Below are 25,520 nucleotides of genomic sequence, written 5' to 3'. Positions count from 1 at the left end.
AGGGGAGGTATGGCTTGATGATGTAATAAAATGGTATACAAGATGTAGTACTAACAATAGACTGTTTTTGAGTCCAAATCATCAGTGACTATTGAAATGTCACTTAGTATCTGTGTCTTAGTTGAAAAGTGGTACCCAGAAATGGAATGCATGATTTCTAAAGTACTTTGTAAATCTATAATGTCATTATTTTAACACTTTAGTGCCTGGAAAATTTTTTAGTTTATTATTATTATTATTTTTTGGTATTTCCTCCAGAGCATTTAAACTAATCATCCTTTGAGACCATTGTTAGCCTGTAGTAATGATCTTTAGTGACTAAAACCTTTCTGAGTAAAAACAGGAAAAATGTTGAGGGCCAATAAGAGAATAAAGGAATGATGAGGGAATGAGGAGGGAAATCCATTAGCAAGCCATAGAATGGTATTGTAAAGGAAATAAAGATCCTCCATAAATTTTGATACTAGATGAAAACAATTTCTTTTCTACCATGCTTATGTCTATACTACCTTACCTTTGTAATCTCATTGGTATGTTGCTCTTATTTATATGGAGGTAAAGTGTTGGTAGCAGTAAAAGATGCATATTACACTGAGTAAGGGTCAAGCTTTGTTATGTATATACAGGAGATTCAGTTTTCCAGGGCCTCTTGCTTCTCGATCCATTGCTGGCACTTGTGGTTTCTTTTTTCTCCTTTTCCTCTTATATGTTACATAGTCAGTAATGAGGCTACTTTCTGTTGCTGGTTGCCTGACTACTTAATTTTATTTTTAAACTACCACCTTCCTTATTTTGATCTTCAGATAATTATGTTAAGTGTTAGATAGATATACATAGTAATAATAACATGGAAACATGCGCTTCCCTGGAAGATTTCACTTGTTTATAACTGCTTTGCTGGATATTTGAAAATAGCTTTTGCTGTTGGAAGAGTTTTGGGTCAGGAGAAATAACTATTATTAACCATGGCTTATTCATGGGAGCCAATTCAGTTTCATGTTAGGAACACACCATCTGATGGCACCAAAATGAATACTTTTATCTATGATAGACCTGTTAGTGTTTGAGGTGTGATTGAGTCCATTTGTGTATACTCAACAAAGACTATTTCTTTTTGACTGAGAAATATTAGTGTCATAATTTTCATCATTCCGTAGCTTATTCATGTTGTATCTTCCATGGTTTTCCTCCCATTTCTCCACTTTGTTTAGCAATACTAGACTACGGTACTTTTACTTTTTCAGTATAGTTATTGGTATTGGATTTTATGGATCTATGTTTAAATTTAACAGTGAATTGATTAAACTAGGTGTCTGTGGGCTATAGGAAGTACCTCTTCAAGGATCATAACATTAAGTAGGTAAATAATTTAACTTTATTTCTGTAAAAGTGGCTTGTTTATTTCTTAAACTTGTGCTCGAGGTGGTTATCATATACTTACCAAGGTTCCCATTGTGCATTTAGAACAAAGTGCATCAGTTCTGCAGCAAAACTTGTTCAGATGACTATAAGAAGTTGCATTGCATAGTTACATATTGCGAATACTGTCAAGAGGAGAAGACTCTTCATGAAACAGTAAATTTCTCTGGCGTTAAGAGACCTTTCTGTAGTGAAGGCAAGTGTATATAGTGTTCATAACTTTTATTAATATTTAATGTTTTTTGCCAAAATATATTAAAATTATTTAACGTCATATGTCCAGAGTAGTTGCACAATTTCAATGTAGCAAGAAAAAAAAGTTTACTTTTCTGCCAACTTGCTTTGTTATTTTATTTGTATTTGTAGACCTCTATAGTTCATGATGTTTTTTCTGTAAAAATTTGATAACAGCTTTTTCTATCTTGAAGAAGTTTTGAGAATAAAATAAAAACATTATCTAAACCTAAATATTGCAGTCTGAAAGTTGGTTTACTAAGTGGATTAGAATTCCCATTAGCTCCATTTTCCCTGTGCTACTAAAGTTTTCAGCGTAACAGAAAATCTCATCCAGTAGTACTACATACAGTTGGAATCTACTTTTAGCCTTTCACTTTGGGATGTCAAGAAAACATCGTTCTGTAATACATTTAAGAATTCCCTCTCCTCTCATCTATGCTTGTGCTGCTCTGGTGTCAGGTAGCAGATTACGGAAATGAACTCTAATTGTAAATGTACTTCTCTAGAGATAGGAATCAGGTTTGTAATTATGGGTTTGGGCTCTTGTTTTTAATGACTGTTCCCCAAATGTCACATTCTTGCTCTAAGCTGGCTTTCACTTTCTGTTCTTTCTTTGGTCTGAGGCACTAAACTCCCAGCTTTCCTATAGGCTATCCTCACCTTTTATTTTCCAGTGAAGATTTTTTCTCCCTGGATCAACTTTTCCTATGGATTTCTACTGCTTTGATGGTTTTGGGCAAGAGAAAAGTGGGAAAATTTTAAATGCTAACAGTAAGGAATAATATCAAAATGAAAAGATTGATCAATCCATTCAGCTAGTGCCTCTATCTACCCTTTTCACATGTAATATAAAGTTGTATATAAAGGTACTGTTTGTAAAACAAGATATTCCTATTTAGTTTTAATTTGTTACATTTCACCTGGAAGGAAAAGTAACTATTCTTCTATGACTTAAGAGCATAGCTATAATGAAAATGACAAATCTTACAGTGTTTCACTGAAAATATTGATTTGAATTAATTTAACTTTTTATATCTGAGCTTCTGTGCAGTGACAGTTCTGATAAATATCTGAATGTGTTGATGTTGGTTCCTCACACAAATGTACCATTTTTAGTTCATGGATTTTACAAAAGTATATTGATAATTAGCAGCAAATAGATAATTGACATTTAAAAACAATTTTCAATTTGAGGGGCTTAAGAAATGTAGATGGGTAATAAAACGTTTAAAAGGATGTGTGATTTTTTTTTTTTTCTATTAAATGACACCATTTTTTGCTTTCTCTTACTGTACCTAGTTCTCTGCTGGAACCTGTCAGAAATAAAACATACAATACCTAGCACTACCATCAAAATTTAGTTAGATAAAGCTAATAAAGGTAAATTTTAAAAAATGTTTTTAAATATAAAGAAAAAAGTAGAAGTCATAGGAGGACAGTATGTAAATTATTGCCAAATAAATGATATAGAAATCAATTTTCGCAAATAGGAAAGATCATTGAAATCTAGTTTGAGGAGGGCATAGTTTGTGGTAGAAGAATAACTTGAGCTGTGTATTGGATAGGATTTGAAAAGTTATTGTACTTAAATGCCACAGTATAAGTAAGAGTATAGGAGATTACTTAATCCTTATACAGATACTATAGAGAACAAATAAGATAGATATATAAAAATACTTAAAATATTTGTGTAGTTGACAAAAGAAATATTTTTTTTGAAGGAACAGATAATAAAGTGTTTTCTCTGTACAAGTTAATAAACCAGTTTTACTTCCCTGAAGGTCCATGTAGAGTGACAGAGAGAGGTAAGCTAGAAAATTTGGCTGAGGGACCAGCAGATGGTGTGGTGGTGAAGGCACTGGACTCTCACATGGTTGACTGTGGTTCAAGCCCCGAACCTGGTGGCTTGAAAATCACGCCGGGTGTGTGTGCAAGTGTGTATGTCCAAAATCTGAAGAGGAGAATGGAGGAGAAGGGATTGCAACATCGCCATCCACCCTGAGGAGTGATTTTTCACTTTCCCTCTCTCTGTCTCTCTCTGGAGAGTGCATGTGCCCAATGGCAAAAACCTTAAAAAAAATATAAAAAATTTGGCAGAAATGCCTAATAACGTATTTATAAGTTGAATCACATCTTCTCAGCAGTCTGCACTGTTTAGCTTTTCTAGTGTCCCTTTCTGTGTGCTTATTTTATTTAAATAGAGCATGTAAGATAGTCTGAGACATTACTAAATTTTAATGTCTTAAAGCATTAAATACTTGAACCCACGTGATATCTAATATATTCTATATTCTGTTCCAAGTTTTACAGGTTGGTGTTGATCATGGTAGATTTAAGTTTTGATCAGGAGGGAAAAAAGGCTTTATATGAGAATTTATAGGACACTTTCTAAAGCTAGTAATGAGTTGAACCATAAGATCTGTTTCAGCTCAAAAATTAGTGTTTTTTTTAATGTGTTTTTCGTTTTAATATTTAACTTTTCTGTTTTTTCAGGCTGCAAACTGTTGTACAAACAGGATTTTGCAAGACGTTTAGGATTGAGATGTGTCACTTGCAACTATTGTTCTCAGCTATGTAAGAAGGGAGCAACTAAAGAACTCGATGGGGTTGTAAGAGATTTCTGCAGTGAAGACTGCTGTAAAAAATTTCAAGATTGGTACTACAAGGCAAGTAACTTCAGATTTTTTATTACAGTAGCTACTTTAGTCTTTAAAAAACTATAGTTATTGCTATTACAGCTATGGTATTTCATGTATCTAAAAAATGTACACTGAAGGCCTCACTGTGACTGTACTATTCATTATTTTTTAATTTTAGTTCTTTATAATTTAAGTAACATTTTTCCTTTTTATTCATTTTTTAATGGCATAGTCATTGCCAAAGACCAGAATATACCTATATTTTCAGCAATGCAATTTAACAAAATGGCTTTTTTTCCTCTAAAATTTGTTATGTCTTTATATCAATAATTGGAAATATTATGGATAACTTTTATTTCAATATTTAACATTAACCTATAATTAATTGTTTCAGATAGTTGGGATGTGTCTTAAAATCACTTTTCTTTCTTGCCTATTTAATGTAGAATTTTAGACTTGAGATTTGAAAGCACACTAAGTAGATAGAGACCAATACATTTACTTTGAAATTAAATAAGTATATATGTGTGTGTTTGTATTTTTAAAACAATCTACTTTTAAAAAGTTGAGATAAGTCTCTTTTGACTGATTTCATAAGTTTCTTTGTAGATAAAGAAAATGAGTGCAAATTTGGGTTTTGAGTAGTCAGCTATTACACAGGAAGTTTTTCATTCCTGTTAATAACAGGAAAAACCATCTCTGTGTTAAAGCTTCATTATGGGTGCAGTTTGCAAGCATATGAATACAGTTACATTATTACTTCAGAGTTGTGAGATACTTCTGAAGAATCAAACAGGCAAGTGGTTGAAATATGGAGAATACCTTTTAGTTCATGTGTGATAGTAATTAATGGTAGAATGATAGAACTAGGCAAATTGCAGGAATTCTTGGTGTGGTTCTTGAATACCTACAACTCAACATCTTACCTAGCATTTTATAAACTAAACAAAAAATGATAAACTTTCAATGTTGTCAGAAGTAAAAGAAATAAGGCTAAGAGGGTTTTTTGTTTTTGTTTGTTTAATGAGAAAGAAAGATATTTTTTGGCAGGATCTCTTCATATTGTGATCATTTCACCCCAGCCTTCTAGTTAGCCAGGACCACAGGTATGCCTACCGTGCCCAGCCTGTGTAAACTGGGACTGAGAATGTTTTAGTCACCACTCAGGTTGCCTCTTTTCTTTTTTTTTTTTAAAGAATTATTTCTTTTCTTTTCTTTTCTTTTTTTTTGTTTGTTATTATTCTTGAGTTTGACCAGAGAGAGAGCGAGAGAGGGAGAGTGAGAAAGCAAGCTGCCAAGGTGTGGGACTTGAACCATGGTCAGCCATGTGAGAATTCGGCACTTTAACTACCATGCCTCCTGCTGGCCCGATAGCCTTCTTTCTTCTGCCTCGGCAGCTGGACCAAGGCTAAGAGTTTGGTTCTCTTATTTAAAACGTTCTTTTTTTTTTTTTTAAGTACTTCTTTATTTTAATGTTGCTTTTGAATAATTTAAGTGTTAAAATTAAGGTACAAATTTTAGAAGTATACAGAGAACATATTAACATTTTCTAACATGTATTATTGTCAGTTAAAACCAATGTTTTATTCTATTATAGACAGTGTTTTTGAGAAATCAACTAGAAAATGTTACTTTGACAGCTATAAGTGCTCAGTTTTAGTTTAATACACACAGATGCACCTTTTCTCTCCACCGGTTAGTAAGTATAATTTCTGAAAATCTGTTTTAGATCATCTCAGAACAGTAAAGGTATTTAGTGACCAAAAATGTGGAAATCTTATTTAATATTATACCTGCTATCATTTTTATTGTTTGTTTGAGATAAAAGTTGCTCCATATGATGACTATTTCATATATTTTTATAAAATTAAAAAAAATTTTTAATAATCTTTGTTGGAGGATTTTGGTTTTTATGGAGCACACACTGACTATTTCTCTGGCTTTGTTCTTTGAGTACTTGCTGTTTTCTTTTGTGTTACTTAAAATTAAACTAGAGAAATCTGCTGTTTCTTTTTCTTTTGGAAAAGAAGAATGTACTCTTAGACAAAAGACCACATTTTAGGTATTGTCATGTACTCCATTTTGCTACTTATTTTAAAGGGTAATTGTTTCTAATGTTTTCATTTATGTAAAATTCAGTGATGGAAATTCAGTCAAGCAGTGCGTTTCATAATGTATAAGAATATATTAGTTAATTATCCAATTATAATGATCTAGTTATGTTTAGTATCAGTATTCTGTACATTAAACATATTTTTACCATTGGCAGGATCTCTTCATATTGTGATCATTTCACCCCAGCCTTCTAGTTAGCCAGGACCACAGGTATGCCTACCGTGCCCAGCCTGTGTAAACTGGGACTGAGAATGTTTTAGTCACCACTCAGGTTGCCTCTTTTCTTTTTTTTTTTTAAAGAATTATTTCTTTTCTTTTCTTTTCTTTTTTTTTGTTTGTTATTATTCTTGAGTTTGACCAGAGAGAGAGCGAGAGAGGGAGAGTGAGAAAGCAAGCTGCCAAGGTGTGGGACTTGAACCATGGTCAGCCATGTGAGAATTCGGCACTTTAACTACCATGCCTCCTGCTGGCCCGATAGCCTTCTTTCTTCTGCCTCGGCAGCTGGACCAAGGCTAAGAGTTTGGTTCTCTTATTTAAAACGTTCTTTTTTTTTTTTTTAAGTACTTCTTTATTTTAATGTTGCTTTTGAATAATTTAAGTGTTAAAATTAAGGTACAAATTTTAGAAGTATACAGAGAACATATTAACATTTTCTAACATGTATTATTGTCAGTTAAAACCAATGTTTTATTCTATTATAGACAGTGTTTTTGAGAAATCAACTAGAAAATGTTACTTTGACAGCTATAAGTGCTCAGTTTTAGTTTAATACACACAGATGCACCTTTTCTCTCCACCGGTTAGTAAGTATAATTTCTGAAAATCTGTTTTAGATCATCTCAGAACAGTAAAGGTATTTAGTGACCAAAAATGTGGAAATCTTATTTAATATTATACCTGCTATCATTTTTATTGTTTGTTTGAGATAAAAGTTGCTCCATATGATGACTATTTCATATATTTTTATAAAATTAAAAAAAATTTTTAATAATCTTTGTTGGAGGATTTTGGTTTTTATGGAGCACACACTGACTATTTCTCTGGCTTTGTTCTTTGAGTACTTGCTGTTTTCTTTTGTGTTACTTAAAATTAAACTAGAGAAATCTGCTGTTTCTTTTTCTTTTGGAAAAGAAGAATGTACTCTTAGACAAAAGACCACATTTTAGGTATTGTCATGTACTCCATTTTGCTACTTATTTTAAAGGGTAATTGTTTCTAATGTTTTCATTTATGTAAAATTCAGTGATGGAAATTCAGTCAAGCAGTGCGTTTCATAATGTATAAGAATATATTAGTTAATTATCCAATTATAATGATCTAGTTATGTTTAGTATCAGTATTCTGTACATTAAACATATTTTTACCATGTATTCCTTGTCTTATAACTAATCTTGTATAATAAACCTAGTAGCATTGTTATTTATTAAACTAAGTTAGGAATGGGAAGCAAGAACATTTTTTGTCACATGGTAGAAATTTATCAACCAAATAACAGTGCTGATTTTTCTGTATGAACAATATGCAGGTATGAAGCATATCTCATCCTTATTCATCCTTGGGTCTTATTGTGCAGGCAGTCATTACTATAACCAAAGAGTGCTTTATCCTCTCTGCTTTCTACTTGAGTCAAATGGTATTTTTATATACCTCTCATAAATCCCTTCTATTCTTTGCTACCATCATCATCTTGAAAATGTGGTAAAGTGAATCCACACTAGTAACTGTTATTTAAATCTTTCCTTCTAGTGATTATCTTTTTTAAATTTAAATACTGGAATTTTTAGGTTTCAGTCCCTTAAAAATGGTGACCCTGGGGTCGGCAGGTTGCGTGGTGGTTAAGGGCGCCGGACTCCCACATGACCGACTGTGGTTCGAATCTTGGACCTGGCAGCTTGCTTTCTCATTTTCCTTCTTTTTCTCTCTATCCCTCTCTGGTCAAATAAAAATAAATAAATAAAGCTAAATAAAATAATTCTTTAAAAAAAAAAAACTGACCCTTACAAATCCCCTCAGTTTATTAGAGAAATTTTAATTAAAAAGAAAAGTCTTATCAAGAAATCTTCAAAAACTAAACAATCCAGCTGTTATTTCTCTAATCATGAACATTTGCCTCAACAGTAGAGCACATGCATTATATTTTAACCTTTTTTTATCTTTGTGCTTCAGAGGGAGAGACTATTTAGAGTATAAATGTCATTTTTATCTATTTAAATATTTAATATTATGTTTTAATATTTTTCTACTTATGTTTCTTTTATCTGACAAGACATTTTGAGTGATCCAAGTTTTCTGATTCATGTAGTGATTTGTTTCTGTATTTAAAAATAGAGATCTAAAATTTTTTTTTGAGAGTTTTTTTTTGTTTGTTTGCTATGGGGTATGTGCGCTCGCCAGAAAGACAGAGACAGAGAAATAGAAAGCAAGAAATCACCCCCCCCCCCTGAGGGGGATGGCCACGTCTCAATCCCTTCTCCTCCATTCTCCTTTCTGGATCTTAGGCACGCACACACACTCGTCCGGCGTGAGTTTAAGCCACCCGGTCTGGGACTTGAACCGAGGTCGGCTACGTGGGAGTTCTGCTGGTCCCCTAGAGATTTAAAATTCTGTCTCTTCTAAATTGGAATAAAAAAATCTGTTGGAATTATGCAACCAAAAGATGCTGAGAATAACATTAATGTCTTTTTCTTTCCCTGAATGTCTTTTTAGAAGGAAATAGATCTTATTTTTCCTCAAAGTAAATGTTTCCATGCATGTGAAGTATAGTGGTTGGGTAGTTCTTTTGGTCTGAGTAAAATTAATGTTTGTGGAACAAAAAGAATTTAGTATTGGAATGGAATAATAATTAGAAAATGTTTGATATATGTGAAAATGGTATTTCAAGAGGTTCACTGTTCAGTAGTAGTGGTCTTTTTTAAAATTATTTTTTTGTCTATGTATTTAAAAATTTCTTTATTTCTGAAATTAACTTTAGAAGTATCCAGTATTCTTGCTTTCAATGTGTTTTAAAGAATTCCTGTTAATTAAATGCTCTGCATAGTATCTGATCACTGTGTTTTTCTCCTTTTGTATTGAATTACTCTATTGTACTTAGAAAACTATGTCAGGAAGTTGTAAAGAATCCTTTTTTAAATGTCTGTAAAACCTCCCTATTTCATATATATATATACTTGTGGTTGCCCCCTACAAAACTAGACCTGTTTTTGTGAAATAGGGAACTAAGTGTATAGGAAAGCTATGTGAGTGTGAGTGTGTGTGTGTGTGTGTGTGTGAGAGAGAGAGAGAGAGAGGCTGGATATCTGAAAAAAAAATAAGGTGGTGTGTGTGTGTGTGTGTGTGTGTGTGTGTGTGTGTGTGTACTGAATCAGAAATTTCTGTTTAGCTTCTAGGTTGGATTAGGGTTTTTTCCTTTCTTTTTTTTGTTATAGGATGTGTACCCTCCTAAGAGGGGAGAGGGTAAGGGTAAGCCCCTTTAGGGGGCTGCTTCTCATTCTCCTCTGGAATTTGGGGCATGCATGCACATGCACCCCATCGTGTTTCTCAAACTGCCAGGTGTAGGACTCAATTTGTGGAGTTGGCCATGTGTGATCCAGCTGCCTTAACCACTGTGCCACTGACTGCTCCAGGTTTTTTTTTTTTTTTCTATTTAAAATGTTTTCATTTAAGTCCATAGAGAGATACAGACAGACAGAGACAGGCACCCTTTGCACGGTTCTCACACTGTGATCCTTTCCCTAGTTCTGCAGCCAGTCTGGATCATCGGGAATTTTTTAGGGAGACCTGGGACTTGGCCCTCCCAGATGGCCCCCAGTAGTACCCTGCAATCTCCCTATTGCCTGTGCCACCAGGGCTACGCCTGGTTAGGATTTTTCAATCAGAGTTTAGTGCCTGCCTATTATTTATATAGAATAAATATAAATATATCTTTATTTATAACATAGAATCTTTTATTTACCACAATGTCAGGAATACTATGAAGTAGATAATGATGCAGTATTTTTTAAACTGGAGGCTTATGTAATACTTAATTTCTTACATTAAACTTGTCACAAAGTTTTGTTTCACTCGGGGTGTGGGGGAGAAGGAAAGGTAGTCTGGTGTGGTGTTAGTAAGAAATGATATTATTGGAGTTCTAAAATTGGTCATCATATTTTATTTCAGTTCCAAATACTTTAGTAGGAGTTCATATGAGTAGAAGTCAGAGAAAGAAAAATTTTGATTATGTGTGGCATTGAGCTCAGAATTACTAGTAAGTTCTCATTTAGTATCCTTTTATCCTGAAATGACATATACCTATTTTGTTTCCACTTGTAACTTGGCATTAATCTTTCCTTTGGATAGAATGAAATCATTTAAATTTGTTCAAGCCTTCTCTAAAACCAAATGTGTACAATTAGAGTGAGGAAGTGATTTCATGATTCAGATTCTTTGGGTAGATGTGTTTTAAGCCCTTAGCCTCCTCAGTTATTGTGTAGATGGAAGTATTACTATATACTAAGAGTCGGCGTAGTACTGGTTGCTAGTAACTTAGTGTTTATTTCCATTGTCTTTAAAAGTGAGTATACAGGGTTATATCTCCTTTTTGATTTGCTTTATTTGCTGTGAATCATTTCTTTATATTTTTAGAATTTGATCTTAGTCAAATCATTTGATCTTTTTGGATTTTAGTTTCCTGTACCCATTTTGCAGACTGTTGTGAAGATTGTTTAGAGTAGATTTAACTTGTTGAGATTTTATTTCTGGTTCTCAGTGGATAAAGTAGTTAGGCCACAAGTTCATTTTTGCTTTAACATTGTTCAGTCTAAGTAAATTGTGTTAAGTTCTCATTTCCTTCCGTGTGCTCTGTCTTTAAGTTTTTTCCCCCATAGGACCTGTGTGTGCTTGCAGGACAGACAGAGTGGGAAAGTGAGAAATCACTCCTCATGCAGGGATGGGATGTGCAATCCCTTCTCTTGAATTCTCCTCTTGCGATTTTGGGCCCGCGTGCACACATACACCGCCAGGTCTGGGATTAAAACTGTGGTTGTCCATGCAGAATCCAGAGCCTTAACCACCACCATGCTATCTGCTGACTCCCTGTGCTTTATCTTTTTGAGAATACATTATAAAAAGGGAAAGAAATTGGAACCGGCCACAGTCTTTGGCTGGTGAAAATTTTACATAGGTACTTTTTTTTTCATTTCCTTTTTTTTTAAAATTTTTTTTATTTTTTTATTTTTTTTTATCATCATCATAATCTTCTTTATATTACATTGGATTACATATAACTTTACATTGACTTCCATTGCTTTTTCAAAAGGGAATGCCATGCGTGTCAGTCAATACAGAGACATCAATCTCCCCGCTTTATCATTCAATGTCTTTTCCATGCATTTCCCAATAATTAATATTATTATTATAATTTTTTAAAACAGTCAATCACTATTTCTCATTTTGCTTGTTAAAAGACTTCACTCATCATGAAATACTTCCCAGACCAGTCCAGTTGAGAATACTATACACGTCATCTTCAACAGATAATAAACCATATCTGTTTCTCACTAACATCCCCTCTATTGTTCACTTGCTATCTTTCTCTATCCTCTTCTCTCTTTTTTTTTTTTTATTTTATTTTTTATTATAATTTTTTTTTCCCATCGCAACACTCAAATGAATTTTCCATCCAATATATACTGTGCGTTGGCTCAATCAAGCACGTCAACATATATGTTCTCAGCAAATAATTTCCCAATTCTTGTGTCCTGCATACCTTGCCTTTTGTTTTACCATCCTAGATTCCCCATCCCCCTCCCTCTGTTATGACCCATCCTCCTCCCACATTGTCCCTGGCATCCACGATTGCCCTCCGTGCCTCCCCCCTCCCCAAATGATCTGTCAGTGAACTTAATTAGTCTAAATATATCCAATAGTTATCGCAGCTGACACATATACATAGGTACTTTTTTCATTATTAAGTAAAATAGATCAGAGTTGATAGTAATTGCTACAGAGATTACCAAATAATGCTTCCAGCAATATAAGATTTGAGTGCACAACTTTTTGGACAAAAGATGTGATATTGGCATCACTTAATCGTCGTAATTTATACTACAAATCTTCATTCATTTAACATTTATTCTTTTTTTTTAAATACCTGACCTGGAGAAAAAAAAGATCCTGTGTTCTAACTTTGGGGTATGTTTGTTATATAAGTCCTGTTTACCAACACAGTCATTTATTAATATTCCTAACTAGGAATTTTGGCATGATATTTATTTATAAAATTCATGTTGAGACTTAAAGTAGTGAGAGATGTCAATATCCACAGTAAAATTATAGACTATTTAATACAGAGATCTCAGCTACAATTATTATGAATTGCCAAATAATTATTTATTACTTTATCAAAATTTCTAAACCGTTAAGCTAAGGGTTATTTAAAAATTACAGTAATTTATTTCTAGATCAGATAGTAAATTATGAAAAAAAAAAAACCTGTATTTGAAATTAATCATTTATATCTTTTGGTCCACTCAGTGATCAAGCTGTTAAGTAGTGAAAACAGGCAAAATCTAGGGGAAAGTCGGATCTCACCAAAAAAAAAAATAAATAAATAAAAACAAAAACAAAACACAACTCCCTAGATGGTTAATTCCCCATCATGAAATATAACTATGTGTGAATTTTATCCTTTTATTGTTGCTGCACATTAAGTTATGAACCATTTTGGGCTGATTGTTTTCTTAGATGTACGTCAAATTTGTTGTCTAAAGATATTATTTTTGAAAAATAATTAAATACTGAATGATATTTTTGTTTTGTTTTTGAGAGATTTTTGTTAAAGGGCATGTATGCTCACTGAAGAGAAAGAGAGAGACAGGGAGACAGAAAGCAAGAAATCACCCCCTGCGGGGGATGATCGTTCTGCAGTCCCTTTTCCATTCTGAGATTTTGGGCATGCATGCACACGCGCCAGCATGTTTTAAGCCACTAGGTCCGGGACTCAAACTGCCATCGACTACATGGGAGTCCAGCAACATAAGCATTATGCCATCTGCTGGTCCCATTTTTTTTTTTACATATAATAAAGTTTAATTTATAAGAGACACAGTAAGATTAATAACAATAACAAAATAGAACAATTATAACAATATAGTATAACAAATGTAATGTACATGTGGGTCTCTCTCTCTCAAAATATTTTACTGTGTTGTAACCAGCTGTTTGCAGACTGTGGTTGTCCATGAGTAACTGATAAGGGGGATGCACAAGTACCCAGCGTGACTTTCAAGCCTCCGGGTCCAGGACTTGAACCATGGTCATCCATGTGGGAGTCCAGCAAGTAAATATGTCATCTGCTGGTCCCAAACCCTGTGTTTTAAAATTTGAACTTAAATTATTATTATTAAAATTAGATCAGTTTGTTAAAACTTTTCAAATTCATAATTGTATTTTTGAAAGCTGAAATATACTTCAAGTTATATCCATAAATTTCATATCGTAAGACTTGCTTCAAAATTACTCTAGTCTTGTACAGGCCACCTGGGAAATCTATTCATTACTCAGAAATTTCCCATCTAATAATATTGTAGGAGATTTTTACCATCTGTCATGGCCCTGGGAATTATTTTAAAATGCTGAAATATTGATAGTTGTATCAGTTTAGTGTACCAATATCCACTTATACTATTTTTGTAATGTTGGTTTTTGCTTTCTGGTAAGTATAGAAAGATATTTTGTTAATTAGATAAATTCCCTTTTTTTCTACTTTTATTTATTGTGAGTTTTATCATATGTGTATGGTTTATAATATTTTATTTTTTCGCTATCAGAAATTGTATCACATTTGGAAGTAATCACTGATAAACTTTTAGAAATTTTTAAAAAGTTACAAATGTGTGGTATTTTAAATCTTAAAACTTGAAATGTTTGAAATTTTCTTTTATTAAGGCTGCAAGGTGTGATTGTTGTAAATCTCAAGGAACTCTTAAAGAGCGTGTACAGTGGCGTGGGGAAATGAAGCATTTTTGTGATCAACATTGTTTATTACGTTTCTACTGTCAGCAAAATGAGCCCAACATGACAACACAGAAAGGACCAGAAAATTTACATTATGGTATGTAGTAGTTTAGATGGAGACCTGAAAATACCCTGCATATCAGTCTTTATTTCCTTGGTTTTCAATCCAACATACTGATAGTGGATAGTTAATTTAGGAGATAGTTTATTAGCAACTGAAATTCCATAGTTCCTCTGGATTGAAGTGCCCCATATGACGGTTCTGTAGTACACTTTCTATTTTATTCTCTCCTATACATTTAATGCAAAATGACAACATAGGGCCTGATTGAGGTTGGAGAGAAGCTAACAGAATTACAACAAGTTTTTAAAAGAGCAGTCCTCTATTTGCAATGTGTTATATCTACAGATTTAAATGAAAACCATTTTTAGCAAATGTGTGCTGGGTATAGGTTGGGAGGGAAAACAAAAATCTTTTAGAAATGTAAGAGGTAATATAAAATAGTTTCCATCAAAGCAGTATTTATTTTCAGAGGGGACAAAATGAGAAAAGGGTTTATTCCTCTTTTGTATTTCTGTACTTTATATTCAAATCTAAGATTTTTAATATAGTTTAAGATATTTTCTTAAGTAACATTTTTAAAAATCTGAAATTTATTGAGAAACTGAAATTTGGAAAATTTTGAATAAACTAGTATTTGTCTTACTTTGAATTTGCTTATATTTTTTAGATCAGGGCTGTCAGACTTCCCGAACCAAAATGACGGTAAGTATTGCTTAAGTGGAGTGCTAAATTGTAATTTTTGTAATGGGGGTCGGGGTAAACTTAATAAGTAGGCCAATTAAATCTGATCATAAAAATGAAAGCTGTTTTTTATTGCTTGCTTTGTTGAGACAATGGAAGTATTCAGCTCAATTATATTAATACCAGGGAGTTTTGTATATAGTAAGGAATATAAAGATGAATTGATCATAGCCTTGTATCCACATTGGGGTATTAGGAAAAACAAAAACAAATAGATGTATAAATGGAATTCAAGTTGAGGTTGTCATAATATATATGTCTGCTAGACAGTTGCAGTTGTATGTTTGAAAATGTCTGACTTTGTACCTGAAGGATATGAATAGTTGACTGTAAACAGAAGTAGAAAATGACAGGTAGATAAGCATAAAAAGTAGGAAGATAATAATATGCAAAGTGCATGCATATTTGGCAAAACAAAGTCTTCATTGTACTATATCAAATTTTGCTCTTATGTTAGCATTTTAAGAGTTTTGTGGATTGGAAGTAGCCCATTTGTGAGTAATGTGGACTCAAAAGAAATGGTGCTTTTGCCGTACTGTAAAGAACAGTGCGGGGCTGTCTGCTCTCTGCTCTGTCTATTCCTGTTTGTATTTCTGGCATCTTTATTCAGGGGAAGTTCTTTGGAAGTCAGTTTGTTGACCTCACAATAGATTTCTAGGCTAGTGTCTGTTGTAAAAAGAAATACTGGATCATGGGTTGTTAGCACTGGCTACACATGAGAATCACCGGGCAAGTTTGGAAAATCTCTAATGCTTTGGGCTTCAACCTAGAAATTTTGTATTTGAAATGCTGTTCAGGTGCTTCTGATATGTGGAGATGAAGATCACTGATACAGGGAACCAACAGTTAGCGTAATGGCTATGTCTCTGGAGTCCCATGTAGTCGACTGCGGTTCGCATCCCAGACCCAGTGGCTTAAAACTCACGCCGGGCGCGTGTGCGTGCGTGCCCAAGATCCCAAGAGGAGAATGGAGGAGAAGGGATTGCAGCGTGACCATCCCCCCTGGGGGGTGATTTCTCGCTTTCTGTCTCTATGTCTCTGTCTGTCTGGCAAGCACATGCGCCCTATAGCAAAAAACCTCTCCCCCCCAAAAAAAAGATCACTGATACAGATGAAAGATTGGCAGTTTTACATTTACTCTGCACGGTGCTTATTTTTGATGTTAATAGTTAACAGAATCTTAGAAAACTGATAGTGCTTCTTTAGCTTTCCCTCTCTATTCATCCCTTGTGAAAATAACATTAAGTCAGATACTTCAGAAGTACATGCAGTATTTAACTGAGCTGTCTAATTTTAATACAGGATACTTTTAGCCATGCTGAAGAATATAATGGTGATTACTCTCTATTCTCTTATCTTTGTGCAGCCATAAGCAACTCTCCAACCTTGTTTCAAAAGTCCAAGTTTGTTCTGTTCAGAAGGCACATGTGCTTACCAGGGAGAGGCAGAAGGAGCAAGTGAAAACACTCCTCCAGGGGGTGTGGTCACACTGCAGTCTCATCTCCATTTTATCCTGTTGGGAGTTGGGGCATGCACACATACACATTCCCAGTATATTTTTCAAATTATTGGGGCTGTGATTCAGACCAAGTCAGCCATGTGGGATTTGGCTCTCAATCACTAGGACATGAGGTTGGTCCCAAAGATAAAATTTTGACAAAATTTTCTAGAAGCTCCTTCTGCCAGCGTAATATTAGATATTTTTATCTTCCTACAGCACTTGAAATATATAACATGGCAGAAGGATGGTGGAAGAAAACTGAGTCACAAAAGATTGAGTGACTTGATTGAGATCACACAGCAGTAGTGTGAGAAGCAAGTCCTTTGCTCATCTGGATTCTTTCTGTCTCTTATAGCCGATTAAGTCTGTGGTTCAAAATGTTGATGGGGCCACCCAAGGCATGGTGGTTAAAAGGTACCTGGATCCCACATGGCCAACTATGTGGTTCTAATCCTGGACCCAGCAGCTTGAGAAACAAGCCAGGTGCATTTGTGTGTGTGCCCAACTTTCTGAAAAGAGGGAGGCACAGAAAAGGGATTGTGTATGATCATTCCTGTTGGAGTGTGCTTTCTCAAACCCCCCCCCCCTTGGGTGCACATTCCCTCTGGCACATTTTAAAATAAAATACTGTTGCCAGCAGGCCGTGAAGTGGTTACATTGTTGGATTCCCACATGGCTGACCTCAGTTTGAGTCCTGGATCTGGTGGCTTGAAAATCACCAGGCGTGTGTGTGTGTGTGTGTGTGTGTGTGTGTGCATGCACACCCCAAGGTCCCAAGAGAGAGGAGAAGGGATTGCAGCGTGGCCATCTCCCTGGGGGGTGATTTCTCACTTTCCCTCTCATTGTCTCTGTCTCTTTTTCAGCAAGCGCATGCACCCTATGGCAATCCCCCTTCCCCCCCAAAAATCCTGATGAACCTGGAATAAGGTCATCTTTGGCCATATGTATTATTTGTAACTATCAACAGAACAGTAAGATAACCATTATATGCTTTTCTAGACCTTTAAGGAAATGCACAGTAATTTTTTTAAAAGTACGGTCCAACTTCCATATTAGCAAACTTAACTGCATTCTAGAATTTATTTGTAACTCCTAAATCAAAACACGTGGTGCTTTCACAGTTGTTTGCAGACTTGCATGGTGGCGAGAAATTTGAGCTGTCCTATGCATATGTTATGAGTAGAGGTAGAACAAGACAGTGCTATGCCTTCTTTCACTTCTCATACCATAAAATGTCCTTTTCATGGTTTAATTAGTGCCATGTTTATTTGCTTTTTTAGTGATAATTTTGCTGTTTACAAGGTCCCACAGATATCGTGCTGAAGTGCTGTTTAGTGTCCCTTAGTGCAAGAAAGCCCTGATGTGCCTTATGAAGAAAATGATGTGTTACAGAAATTTCATTGAGACATGAGTTACAGTGCTGTTGCATGAGTTCAGTATTAGTACATCTGTACAGTACATCTACAGAAAGGGAAGAAGTTGCCAGTCTGTACATAGGACTACTCCAAATGCTAAAGTAATGTCTGTGGTGTGCTAAAGGTAGGGAAAAGGTTGAGTAGTGATTCAATATTTTGAATTCACAAGCTTATGACTAATTAAGAAAAGGCATAGCAAACAGAATTGTTGTGAGGCTTTTAGCTTACAACATGCTACCTGGGATTAGTACAATGTAAAAGTTTTTTCAACTAGTGCTGGCTGGCTCACGTGTCTTAAGTAATATGAAAGTGTGAAATATGTTAAACTTGAAGGTGAGGTGGATTCTGCATATTAGGATGTAATAGAAGAATCTCTGCTAAGTGTTATACAGGAAAAAGGGTTATATGGAAGAGCTAATTTTCAACACTAAGGAGACTGGCTTGTGTTTATTTGGAGAGAAATTTTTGCTATAGGGCTCATGCACTTGCCAAAGAGACAGTGAAACAGAAAGTGAGAAATCACCCTCAGGAGATGGCCACGTTGCAATGCGTTCTCCTCCATTCTCCTCTTGGGATTTTAGGCACATGCATATATGCCCAGCATTAGTTCAAGCTGCCAGGTCCGGGACTCCAATCATGATTGACTACATGGGAGTTCAGTGACGTAACCATTATGCCATCTGCTGGTCCCACCTGGCTTACTTTTACAAGGTGTAGGCAAATGGAATTTTTTTCCAAAGTTTCTGTCTTTAAACCATACTATGGTGCACCAATGCCAAGGACAACTAAGTGCAAACTCCCAATGAGCACAAAAAGAGAAAATCTTGAACCATTTATCATTTCCTTAGAAGTCAGACAAAAAAGCATGCATGGTGTCCACAACATTCTGGGATTGGTTCCACCGCTGCTTCATTCTATAGGAGCTAAATGTCTCCAGGTTGAATATTTACCGTTCAAGTTTTCATTGTTCCATCATGCCCTAGTCTATTGCTATGAAGAACTCAAAAATGACTACCCCTATGTAGGAGTTCTTTTCATGTCCCCAAATTCATTGTCTTTCACCCTACTCCTCTATGAGGGCATACATGTTTTCAAGGTACATGACATGTACCTTGAGGAAGCTTTATAGTAAGGGTTGTACAGCTCTCCATGGTAACAAGGAAATCACCATGATGGCCTGTAGGAAGTCAGTCACTACACATGTAAGTTACTGCTTGTGTTGATTCAGCCTGGGATAGCTGCAAGCAGACCACTAACTGTTGGGAAAATGGTCAGACTGAACAGTTTTCAAAGGCCCTGAAGGTGTTAACTGTGTTAAAATGTGTATTGCATAGCAAATGACCGAAGAAGGTTTCGGTGATACAAAGAAAGATCATTTCAGAATGGAATTCTGTCTTGGGATAGGTTGTCAGCAACATGGAAAAATTTGGCCTATGCATGAGCATAGCCCTCAGATTTAAGCACCACTGTGAATGTGCTTTACATCAAGATGTTTACAAGATTTTCAGTGAAAAGTTGAGCAGACAAGTCTGACATAGTTTTTGGAGCCAGGTTAGGAGGCAAAAATTGATGACATATAAGTCACAAATGCTAATTCCTTTAACCCGTCTTTTGGTTTTCATGGGGCATCCAGGTTGAGAGGTTCAGCCACATAGTACACTGTGCCAGCATACATCCTGCAGCTCCATTTCAATCAATGTAAAAAATATTTAATATTTTTATAAAACTTGAAATGCTTAATCTTCAGTTTTTGGTCAGGAATTTTGTATATCTGTATAGTACACAGTATATGTCCACAGTGTTGTGTTTATTGTGGTGAGTGCTGTCCAGTATGTGTTTGTTGTGCAGTATGCATGTGCCATGTGTGATGCCATGTGTGGCATCACATACATGTGTGTGCCATGTATGGCATGTGTGTTCTATATGGGCTGGGCTCATAGTGCAGCAATTAGGCACTGTGCAGAGGAAGCAAGATCTCACATGGCCCACCAGGGTGACCTTGGGGCCTGGTTTGGGGAGTGAGGGAAGAACTGTGAGCAATTGCTTGCTTATGTACACATGTCCTATGTCATTAAAACAAAAACAAACTGGTATTTGTAGGTTTAAATAAGATGTCTTTAGACAGAAACAAGGTATGTATTGATCAATGGATGAAAATGTGACCAGAGATCATAGGAACCTAACTCTGTTTAGGTGTCTTCAAAAGTTCACAGAAAATGATGTGCATTATGAAAAACCTGGATTTCAAGATTTTTTGCACTGGAGTGAACTTATACTTTAATCCCATTTTTTTTTTTCAATGAACTTTTTGAATTTGCCTCGGTTTTGCTAAATCAGTGTTCAGGGGAGACTATGTAGAGCATACCCTTAATAACAAGGATTGACTGTATTAGTATTCTGTAGCTACTTTCCCCCTAAATTAGGAGATGGTATTTAGAATATATTTTTTCTTTTCTTTTGAGAGATTTTTGCTATAGGGCATGTGTGTTCACCAGAAAGACAGAGAGAGACAGAAAGTCAGAAATCACCCCCTTGGGGAATGGCCACGCCACAGTCCCTTTGAGATTTTGGGCATGCTTACACACACACCCTGGTCTGGGACTCAAACTGCAGTTGACTACATGGGAGTCCAGCGACGTAGCCATTACTCCATCTGCTGGTCCACCAGAATAGCTTATATTTAGGGCTGGCAGGTGGCATGGTGGTTAAAGGCGCTGGATTCCCACATGGCCAACCATAATTCAAATCCCCAGACCTGGAGGCTTGCTTTCTTGCTTTCCCTTTCTCAAGCTCTCTGTCTCTCTCTGGTCAAATTAAAAAAACAAAACAAAACAAACAAACAAAAAACTAATAACAAATGGAATTAAATAAATATTTTTTTTAAAAAAAGAAGATCTTCTGTTTAGTCACTTAAGAACAGATCTTCAGCTTATTTTTAGGTCTGTCTTACTTTGTTAGAGTTTGTCTGCAATGCAAGTAGTGCCACTGTGAACCTGATACAAAAAGATCTGAGAGACAGTATCTGTAGAAGAGGTTTCTAAAATTGTAGTTGATGGAGCCACAGTAAATGCACAACTTAAAGTTTAAAAACACTTTTGGCAATTACTTTCATCAGTGTTCTTACCTTTTCAAATTTAGTGTCACATTTTATGCTCTTTGTCCAGTAGAGGGAGTCCAGGGTATCAGATAGCCATAGTAACTGCAACAGCTCTTCTTTCTAAAATAAATTTGATAGAGCCTAATTATTTTCACAATTCAGGTTTACCACCTGGATTTTGTATATAAAGTGAGAAATACCTTTTCATATTTTTCTTAAATTTGGTGTTGATAATCCTCTGAAAGTGATATAAGTCTATTGAATGAATAATTCCTACTATCCTACCGGTAGTTAGGATGGATTCACATTACTCCTTTCAGATAAAGACTATGGTGAACATTAGTAAAATAGCATAATTTGGTTATATTCTTCTGCTTTTGTGTGTTTCCCTCCTTAGGACTTAGAAACCAGATACTTATTAGTACCTGGGAGTAAAGAAAATTAGAGGCAAAAATAAAATTTTTGTTTTGTTTTGTTTTGCTTCTCTATAGGGTTCAGCACCACCCCCTTCTCCAACACCTAACAAAGAGATGAAGAACAAAGCAGTTCTTTGCAAACCTTTAACAATGACAAAAGCTACTTACTGTAAACCTCACATGCAGACCAAATCTTGTCAGACAGGTAACTTAGGAAAGTTTGACTTATTCTTTACCATACCTATATACCTCACTTTATAAATACATGCTGTTTCTTGAATGATAGGCTATGGAGCAGATTTGTTTGATCATTTTGTCATTTTCTGTTGATTTTGTTCATTTATTTTTAGACATTACCTTGAGAATACAGCATATAATTTAAAATCATGTATGATAAACCAAAATCTGATTAAGGCTTAGAATACAAAGTATGTCGCAAGTATAAGAATAGTGTGTAGAAATTTCCTTGGCCCAAGACCTAAGTTACCGCTAAGAAAATCATCTTTTTAAGTGTGGTCTGTAATGAAAACAATGCCATTTCCTTCCTGTCTGAATGAGATGAAATCATTAAAATATGTATTTTTCATCAAATTTATGATATAAGCTGTATTCTGGTTGTTTAAATAATCCTTGGGTGGTAGTGAGTAGAGTTTAGTCGAGCATCTAGAACTATATAAGGGTTTCAAAGGATGTTCTCTTTCTTTCTTTCTTTCTTTTTTTTTTTTTTAATAAAAAGTCCTAAGTTCTGTTTGAGCTCTCCATAAGGTAGAACAGGTGCTGCTTTTTGCTTTCATATGGTTGTTTTCAGCTACCTAAACTTATAAATACTGGGAATTGGTTTTAAATAGGTACTGAAGTGGTTACATTTTTCTTTGTCATCAAATTGTTTTAACATCGAGCAGCTATATATATAAGTGATAGTTAACGTTGCTCCTTAAAACCATTTTGTACTTTTAGATGATAATTGGAAGACAGAATATGTTCCAGTGCCTATCCCTGTGCCTGTGTACATCCCAGTACCTATGCACATGTACAGTCAGAATATTCCTGTTCCTACTACAGTTCCTGTTCCTGTAAGTCAGATTTTAAGTTCTATATCATTTTGAAGTTTATCAGGCACAGGTGGGAAAAGAATGTAGTTGCGGTTTTTGTGAAGCTAGTAAAAATCCTCTTTGTATTTCTGTGATCATTAACTTAGATTTGGGTAAATCGTTGTAGTGATTGCTTAGTGTTTAGTTAGGTGTATAGTTCATCCTTGAGAATGTAGTTTAGCAGATATCCGTGCCTGCTTCTATGCATGTTGTGTTTTATTTTGTGATTTATTTTAGCAGAAAGTGTTTGTGAAGCCATAAGGTTTAGAACTGGAACATAACAATAGAGATTCACATAAAATAATGTTACATTATTTCATCCCAAATCACTTGTCAGTACCAAGAATACAATATTAGGGCTTGGATATTATAGTCAAGGAACAGGGGACAGAAATACCTCAAATTACTTTCATTTATTTTGTATTTCAAAAGATAGCTATTTGTATTTGGGCTTTACTTTGTCACAGCTAACATCTTAGTTATGCTATGTGTTCTTTCAAAAACTTTTTTTTTTTTAAAGATCATGTGTCAGAGTAATCATTAATTTGGGAAAATGACTTTTAATGTTTAGTAAATGTAACACTCTAAATGCTTTGGTTAATTAGGTGCCAGTTCCTGTTTTCCTGCCTGCTCCATTGGACAGCAGTGAGAAGATCCCTGCAGCAATCGAGGAGATAAAAAAAGTTTCTTCAGATCCTCTTGATACAGAGTTGCTTACAATGACAGACATGATGACAGAAGATGAGGAGAAGACAGAGGCTACTGCCATCAACAGTGAGCTACACTTTATAAACCTTATAATTGTTAACAGTACTTTCTAGGGCCTGTCATTGTGCTCCAACTTGATACGGTGTATTTTATATTAAGAGATCCATACTACATTTATCCAGTACCCTCTTAAGCCCAATCTCGAAAATAGTAATTTGCATGGTCCCTATCTTAATTCTGATGGTATTTATCTTGCAGAATAAACTCAAATTTATCTTTGTTAATGGAGTAGCACAAATAAAACTTTTTGCAGGCTTTATTAATGATTTAAGCTCTTATTTTATAAGTTATTCCCAATTTTGTTTTAACCTCTATTAAGGCAGGCCTTGCTACAAGGAGTAAAATATAATATAGCATTATTGATGTTTGTGGGGAGTTTTAAGTTCCACTGAAAATTTATTCATGTGCTTTAGCCTTTTGGTAACACCCAGAGTCCTCTTTTAATCATGAACTTCCTAATGTCCTTTTCACTAGAAGGCAGTCAAAACACTATTAATATTCTATATATTGTGTGATGTGACTATTTTTGAAGGACTGTGCTATGTTCTGTGTTGCACAATTAATTTAATGGTTGTGACCAGTGTGTTTTGTTTATGAAGTGGGTGTGTTGGCCCCATAGCACAGCTGTGTGGAGGGATTTGAATCCCACATGGCTGACCAGTTTCAATTCTGGCTGTGGTGCCTGGCACCTGCACATTTATTGACGAGATGAAGAAATAGGAGAAAATGGATTGTTTTGTACCCAGGCCCTGTTGGGAGGTTTTTGCTTACTTGCTTTGTGGTGTGTGTGCATGTGCCCTCTGGCATAAAAAATTTTTTTTAATTTAAGAAGTGGAGCAGGAAAAATTGTCAGCATAAATCTCTCATGGAAAGGGTAAATATCATTTTGTGAAACCTTACCAGTATGTGTGCATGTCTTTCTCTCTCTTTGCCATCACCTTGTGTACTGTGTACTAGATAAAGTTCATTTTGTACTGTGGTTACAATACAAAGCATTTGAAAGCAACTCACCAAGATATTAAAAGGCAGTTATAATTAAGTATATATTCAGTGAGGTGAGAAGCTATCAAATCGCAAAACAAATATTGCAGTCGTGTACCCTCATTAATTTACTTTTGACAAGAGATTGCATTTAGAAATACAGATGTATCCCACATAATAATATGTCAGTCAGTGATAGACCATGTATATTATGGTGGTGGCAATAAGCTATACCATGTAACATAGGTATGGGGTTATATGATTGAAAGTTTTCAAGTGCTTGTTATATAATTATAATTGAAATTTATAGTAGTTTACATATTAAAATAGCTATATGCCTTTTCCTTTTGTGGCACATTATTGTAAGTATTTTTGTATTGCTTTTAGAATTAAGTGACTTTTTCTTGAAAGATTTAAGTAAAGATACTGTTGGAATTTTGACTTTTAATGATGTTATGGATTGATTACAGGTGTAATAATTGAAACAGATATAATTGGTTCAGATCTCTTGAAGAACTCTGACCCAGAGTCACAGTCCAACATGCCTGATGTACCATATGAACCAGATCTGGATATTGAAATAGATTTTCCTAGAGGTACTCAGCCACTTTTTGGTTATGGAATATAATTATGGAGTTATATTGTGTTTATAATCATTAGCCATTTAATATTCATGTAATTGCCTTAATTTTAATTTTTTTCTTTCACACAGTGAAAACTTAACAGCTTCTGAAATGAGGCAGGATTGAAATATAATAGATAAATGTATAGAAAAATGATAGTGTATGTATATATACAAGGAAGAAAAAAGAAGAGGGGGCAGCATCCTTGGTAGGGTCTCATCATACTGCAATACCCTTTCTTTTTTTTTTTGAGAGGTTTTTGCTATAGGGTGCTTGCGCTCGCCAGAAAGACAGAGAGAGACAGAGAGATAGAAAGCGAGAAATCACCCCCCAGGGGGGATGGCCACGCCACAATCCCTTCTCATCCATTCTCCTCTCGGGATCTTGGGCACGCACGCACATGTGCCTGGCGTGAGTT

The 25,520-nt window shown here is 35.0% G+C and overlaps 1 protein-coding gene across 1 annotated transcript in view; it reads left to right on the top strand.

Moving 5' to 3' along the window:
* The window catches only part of ZMYM2 (zinc finger MYM-type containing 2), a 160,923-nt gene that overhangs the window by 108,995 nt on the left and 26,408 nt on the right, over positions 1-25,520 (top strand). The window contains 8 exon segments of the mRNA XM_006146715.3: positions 1,465-1,615; positions 4,150-4,322; positions 14,337-14,502; positions 15,137-15,171; positions 21,715-21,844; positions 22,597-22,712; positions 23,336-23,504; positions 24,950-25,075. Of these exon segments, the coding sequence (XP_006146777.2) occupies positions 1,465-1,615; positions 4,150-4,322; positions 14,337-14,502; positions 15,137-15,171; positions 21,715-21,844; positions 22,597-22,712; positions 23,336-23,504; positions 24,950-25,075 (1,066 nt within the window).

Source organism: Tupaia chinensis, unplaced genomic scaffold (genome assembly GCF_000334495.1).
Source record: "Tupaia chinensis unplaced genomic scaffold, TupChi_1.0 Scaffold000186_1, whole genome shotgun sequence".
NCBI classification, from domain to species: Eukaryota; Metazoa; Chordata; class Mammalia; order Scandentia; family Tupaiidae; genus Tupaia; species Tupaia belangeri.
This window is presented reverse-complemented; position numbering and strand designations above follow the sequence as displayed.